The 6954-nt window shown below is 40.9% G+C and overlaps 1 protein-coding gene across 1 annotated transcript; it reads left to right on the top strand.

The window, feature by feature from the left end:
- The first annotated feature begins 643 nt into the window (after positions 1 to 643).
- si:dkey-220k22.3 (uncharacterized protein LOC796870 homolog) lies at positions 644 to 6586 on the top strand. Its single transcript, XM_046332155.1, has 4 exons — positions 644 to 762; positions 1908 to 1950; positions 5074 to 5127; positions 5920 to 6586. Exons 1-4 carry the CDS (start codon positions 661 to 663, stop codon positions 6330 to 6332), a joined length of 612 nt encoding a protein of 203 aa, XP_046188111.1. The 5' UTR covers positions 644 to 660; the 3' UTR covers positions 6333 to 6586.
- Positions 6587 to 6954: the final 368 nt, after the last annotated feature.

The following is a 6954-nucleotide window of genomic DNA, read 5'->3' as shown; positions in this document are numbered from 1 at the left end:
GAGTTCCCCCCAGAAAAGGAAATGCCAATGTATTGTCTTTCAGCCTAAAAAACAGCTTCCAATTACATGTGTGCGTTTGCTTACACCCATACACCTACAGTGATAAGTATGTTAAGACAAGATAAGACACTGATATGTCATGACCTCATTCTCTTGATGGGGTGAGCAACTTCAATGAAAAAATATTGTTCACCAGATCATTTTTACCATAAACTTCCACAAGTCTATAGTGTGTTTTCTTCAGCTAGAGTAATGATAACATCGCAATATCTACACTTTTGGATCAAATATAAACATAACCTCATAATTAGTCCACAAAAAAAAAGGTTTCTTTATAATCTATTTCAAAGCTAGGAAAGTCGTTCTCTGGACTATTTCTTGAGATCTGCTCAGGAATGCAGCAAAATGTATGAACTTAATGAGTCAGCTGAATGGTAAAAAGTGAGAGGAATTTCTCAGAGGATGCTCCCAAATACATGAGTCAGTAAATGTCTGCATTTATTGACATGATCACACTTGCAACACGCCCCCGTCTCATGCGTCAGTCTTACTGGAGCTCCTTAACACAGAATAGGAAATCCTACAGTAGCAGAAAGTCAGAGACCTACAGTTCATTTCTAGTCACGTCAACAGTTCTGCAAGAGCCTGAATGCCAAGGGGATGGCACATGACACTTCTCTCACAGGCTTTCGACTTGTTGTGTTGGTCCTTGCAGCATTGACTGTCAATGCAGTGTTTTTGATCTGGATTTATTCTGTTAAGGTAAGGTAGTCTAGCGGTTACGAGCGTTGGGTCAGTAACCGAAATATGTCTGTGTCCTTGAGCAAGGCACTTAAACCCTAATTGTTCCTGTAAGTTGATTTGGATAAGAGTGTTTGCTAAATGACTAATATGTAAATGCTATGCTGATTAATGCTGTATAGACTACATTAAATATACAAAACATGAAGGACACCTGCTGTTCCCATGACATAGACTATCCAGGTGAAAGCTATTATCCCTTATTGATGCCACTTCAATCAGTGTAGATTAAGGGGAGGTGACAGGTTAAAGAAGGATTTTTAAGCATTTAGACAATTGAGACATGGATTGTGTGTGTGCCATTCAGAGGGTGAATGGACCAGGCGCCAGGACGCATCGGTTTGTGTCAAGAACTGCAACGCTTATGGGTTTTTCACACTCAACCGTTTCCTGTATGTATCAAGAATGGTTCACCACCCAAAGGACATCCAGTCAACTTGACACAAATGTTGGAAGCATTGGAGTCAACATGGACCAGCATCCTGTGAATGCTTTTGACATCTTGGAGGGTCCAGGTCTCGACGAACTGAGGCTGTTCTGAGGGCAAAAGTGTGTGTGGGTGGGGGGTGGGAGTTGTGGTGAACCGTTACTTAAATGAGTTCGCTGTTCGAGGTCATTGGGCTATACATCTTAAGGTATTTACTCTATGTGGTCTATGCTTCTCTAGCGCTGCAAAGTGGACCATTTTTGTTCAATCTCAAAATAAAATTGCTTTGTTACTGCATGAGTCTGACTCTTGGGCTTTGAGATGAGATGATTTCTATATTTTATATAAGGTTACAAGAGACCTGGTGCACCAGGGCAAAGCATACTATAAACATCTCCAAGCCCAGAGTTAGACTCAAGACATACAAAGCTGTATTTGGTCACAGATCTGTTAGGGTTCTATAAGGCCTATTTGCCAAATCACAGCAAAATCGATAGATTCATTCGATTCGGGCTCCTAAATGTTTCTCTAAAAATAAATACATTATAACATTTAGAATTGCAATATATTCCATCAACACGTTTTCCTATTTTGCATATGATATGATTGTTCTATTCTTTGAGGTGTAACAGCGCTGGAGAGGATTGGTTCATTGGTTCTCCTGTTTTTTTTATTTTAGCATGGTGAATCGTCGTCAGGAGCTGGACTGTTTCCAGGTCATGGTAAGGGGGAAGGGGAAGTTATACATGTATTTGGCAATTTAACAGACATAACCATCGTTTTGTTTGAAGGCAGTGAAATATTTTTCTTGTCTGTTAAAACTATGCTAAAACATTTCTCCGTCTCACTGACACTTATTGACAAATGAATTACTGAGCCTGGCACCTGGGCCCCTATAAAGTTACAGGAAACTGCACCCCCACACTGGCGCCCACCTGAAAACAGTTCGGAACAGTTTGTTTATATATAATGGTGACATTTTTGTGACGCTTTGGTCGACAGAAAGTGTTTTTCCCCAATAATTTACAGCACATTCGGAAAGTATTCAGACCCCTTCCCCTTTTCCACATTTTGTTACGTTACAGCCTTATTCTAAATGGATACAAACTCCTCATTCCTCATCTCACAATACCCCATAATGACAAAGTGAAAGCATGTTTAGATATTTTTGCACATTTATTAAAAATAAAAACAGAAATATATTATTTACATAAGTATTCAGACTCTTTGCAATGAGACTCAAAATTCAGCTCAGGTGCATCCTGCTTCCATTGATCATCCTTAAGATGCTTCTACAAATTTATTGGAGTCCAAATGTGGTAAATTCAAATGATTGGATATGATTTGGAAAGGCACACACCTGATTATATAAGGTCCCACAGTTGACAGTGCATGTCAGAGCAAAAACTATGCCATGTGGTTGAAGGAATTGTCTGTAGAGCTCCAAGACAGGATCCATCATTAAATGGAGGAAGTTTCTAGAGCATCATCAAACTGAGCAATCGGGGGAGAAGGGCCTTTCTCAGGGAGACCAAAAATCTAATGGTCACCCTGACAGAGCTCCAGAGTTCCTCTGTGGAGTTGGAAGAACCTTCAACCATCTCTGGACAGCACTCCACCAATCAGGCCTTTATGGTAGAGTGGCCAGACAAAAGCCACTCCTCAGTGAAAGGCACATGACAGCTCACTTGGAACTTGACAAAAGGCACCTAAAGGATTCTCAGTCCATGAGAAACAAAATTCTCTGGTCTGATGAAACCAAGATTGAACTCTTTGGCCTAAATGCCAAGCGTCACGTCTGGAGGAAACCTGGCACCATCCCTACGGCGAAGCATGGTGGTGGCAGCATCATGCTGTGGGGATGTTTTTCAGAGGCAGGGACTGAGAGAATAGTCCGAATCAAGGGAAAGATGAATGGAGCAAAGTACAGAGAGATTCTTGATGATAACCTGCTCCAGAGTTCTCAGGACAGACTGGGGTGAAGGTTCACCTTCCAACAGGACAATAACCCTAAAGCACACAGCCAAGATAATGCAGGAGTGGCTTCGGGACAAGTCTCTGAATGTCCTTGAGTGGCCCAGCCAGAACCCGGACTTGAACCCGATCAAACATCTCTGGAGAGACCTGAAAATATCTGTGCAGCGACGCTCCCCATCCAACCTGACAGAGAAGAATTGGAGAAACTCCCCAAATACAGGTGTGCCAAGCTTGTAGCATCATACGCAAGAAGACTTGAGGCTGTAATCGCTGCCAAAGGTGCTTCAACAAAGTAGTGAGTAAAGGGTCTGAATACTTACGGAAATGTGATATTTCCAGTTTTTATTTTCAATAAATTTGCAAACGTAAAAAAAAAATAATTTTTGCTTTGTCATTATGGGGTATTGAAAGTAGATTGATTAGGGGGAAAAACTATTTAATACATTTTATAATAAGGCTGTAACTTGAAAATCAAGGGGTCTGAAAACTTTCAGAATGCACTGTATATAAACCCTGAATTGCTGATGCTATGTATTGGCCATTGAAAAGCTTTAAAGCCAACCGGTTGGTAATATTGGCACAATTCTAAACTGGAATTCATGGAATTCTACAGTATTTTAAATGTTTCAAGGCCAGTAACATTAGTAATCTCTAAAAATGATATGTTAACAAAAATATATATATACATTTTTATGTTAAGCTCACATAATATAATTTAAAAGAATGCATTAAGGTGTCTGTAATGTGGCAAAAACGAATGGTAAGGGAGTGCCAAGATGGAGTCACTGTGGCTTTAACACAGCGCCCCCTACCAGTCATCTAGTGTATAAATCAAAGTATATTTACATACACAGTAATAATTAGATATTAAACTGATTATACAATAGTCAAGTAAATGCCTTACTCTGCTTATCTTAATTGGCGTAAGGTCAAAATTGAAGTAAGCATACGCTGATTAAAGGACCTGGTTTCTGAGCAATCTTTCAAATGATTTGGACATGTAAACTAGCGGTGCGTGGGTCAGCTGTTTGGCAATTGCTAATAACCCATCCGTAACCGCCCCACTATATGTGATAAAGTGAATATCTGAGGCCCGCACCCAACCCTAACCCTCAAATACAGAAAATGTGCTATAGGCTACAGTCAAAGAAAGCAGCATAATTGTTTGACAGGGGGTGCAGGATTTTGTTTTGACAGGGGGTGCAGGATTTTGTTTTGACAGGGGTGCAGGATTTTGTTTTGACAGGGGGTGCAGGATTTTGTTTTGACAGGGGGTGCAGGATTTTGTTTTGACAGGGGGTGCATGATTTTGTTTTGACAGGGGGTGCAGGATTTTGTTTTGACAGGGGGTGCAGGATTTTGTTTTGACAGGGGGTGCAGGATTTTGTTTTGACAGGGGGTGCAGGATTTTGTTTTGACAGGGGGTGCAGGATTTTGTTTTGCTTGATTTAGATTTCTGCTTATAGTTTCCAACATGTTGGGAGGCTATTTGTTAGTCAACTTGTCTATAATTAGATACGTGTAGCTTCTCTTCTGTCATTATATAGCCCTAGAAGCCTAGATAAACCCTTTTGCTCAACAGAATAATGTAATTGATTGTCCAAATGACATCAGTTTGACTTGAAAAAGAAAGCTGTGAAACCGACACAATGTGTTTCTGTTAAGATTTCAGTTCAGCTTTGATGCATAATTATGTGCTTGATATGATACTTTTATAATGAAAACAGCACCTCTACGGATCGTACAGTATATAACTGAAAAAAGCCTTAATTTGCATAAGAAGAATGAGAACTTTTTAGTGAGCATGTTTGCATTTTTATTATGCATTTGTGAAAATAAAAAGCAAAAGTGTCTTCTTTGTCCCACAGACTTGGCCAAATTCCTCAGAAGTCCCTCCTCCAATTCTAGTGTGTTCTTTAAAGGTGGGTGACCCAGCCATCACTTTGCAGTGTTGATACTGTGTCTGGTTATTCCTTAAATAATCCCTACTGTCAAAAGTAAAAAACAAGGACATTTCTAAGTGACCGCAAACTTTTGAACGGTACATACAACATTCTTTACTTTTTTGAACTTACTTTGGCTGTTGTTATTTGACCCAGACCGTTTAGGTGCATATCTGGGTCATTTGGCATTTGCCTTGTCAGATAATAAAAATCATCGCAGCATGACATGACTCATCCAGCATGCTCTCAGGAAAACAGAATAATATCCACTAAGTAACTCCAACGCCGCCTGTGTACTATACCTGTATATCTTTCTCAGGACAGCAAAATGTACACTGAGTATACAAAACATTAAGAACACCTGGCCATTCCATGATATAGACTGACCAGGTGAATTCAGGTGAAAGCTATGATCCTGTCATGCCCTGATCTGTTTCACCTGCCCTCACCTGCCCCCCCAGGTGTCACCCATCTTCCCCATTATCCCCTTTGCATTTATACCTGTTTTCTCTGTTTGTCTGTTGCCAGTTGATCTTGTTTGTCAAGTCAACCTGCATCCCTGTGGAATGCTTTCAACACCTTGTAGAGTCCATGCCCCAATGAATTGAGACTGTTCTGGGGGCAAAAGTGGGGGGCTGAAACTCAATATTAATAAGGTGTTTCGAATGTTTGGTATACTCAGTGTGTTCTGTGTGAAACAAAAAACTAATTTGAATATTAAAAGTGACTTACTCCCTAAGTTGACCTATTTTTTGGTTTTCTCTGCCGCAGCTCTCCCCACCAAACAGAGCTTTGCTGAGCTAGGTGAGCTGGAGTGGGAGGAAGAGAGGAAGGAGATGGACAGTGTGTTCCTGACCAAGAGTAGGACCCACATCCAGGTGACTGAGTCAGGCTGGTACCTGGTCTTTGTCCAAGTCACCTTCAAGCTGCCAGCAGGGAAGGAGACCAGAGACCTAATGCTAAGGCTGGATTTCACCTATTCGGAACAGACGGGCCAGATTGCCAGTGCCTTCAACAAACGGCAGTTGCTGGAAGAGGAGCAAGACGCCACTCTGAGTTTCTTTGTCCTTGTGCGGGTGGGGCCGGAGAATAGACTGTCTGTCCTGGCAAGCCACAGGGCCCTGATTGATTATGAGAGGAGACCAGTCTCCACCTACATCACCATAATTAGATGCTCTGACTAGCCAAACTGGGCTGGCGTGTGGGCCAAGGTCTACTAGCTTTGGAATCACTGTCTGTATGCCAATCAAATGCCCACACTTAACAATGAAAGAAACAAGTATGTCACCACGACCAAAGACAGGCCTAGATTCAATCTCTAAGCTGAATATCAGTGTAAAGGTGACCGAATGCTTCCCAGCCGAAACAGTTAGGAAGAGTTGGTGCATAGAGTTAAAGTCGTAAATTTACATACTCCTTAGCCAAATACATTTAAACTCAGTTTTTCACAATTCCTGACATGTAATCCTTGTAAAATGTCCCTGTCCTAGGTCAGTTAGGATCACCACTTTATTTTAAGAATGTGAAATGTCAGAATAATAGTAGAGAGAATGACCTATTTCAGCTTTTATTTCTTTCATCACATTCCGAGTGCGCCAGAAGTTTACATACACTCAATTAGTATTTGGTAGCATTAGCCTATCAGAAGCTTCTAAAGCCATGACATAATTTTCTGGAATTTTCCAAGCTGTTTAAAGGCACAGTCAACTTAGTGTATGTAAACTTCTGACCCACTGGAATTGTGGTACCGCGAATTATAAATGAAATAATCTGTCTGTAAACAATTGTTGGAAAAATGACTTGTGT

This window comes from Oncorhynchus gorbuscha, linkage group LGY (genome assembly GCF_021184085.1).
Source record: "Oncorhynchus gorbuscha isolate QuinsamMale2020 ecotype Even-year linkage group LGY, OgorEven_v1.0, whole genome shotgun sequence".
NCBI classification, from domain to species: Eukaryota; Metazoa; Chordata; class Actinopteri; order Salmoniformes; family Salmonidae; genus Oncorhynchus; species Oncorhynchus gorbuscha.
The sequence above is the reverse complement of the archived record's forward strand: the minus strand, read 5'-3'. Positions and strand labels throughout refer to the sequence as shown.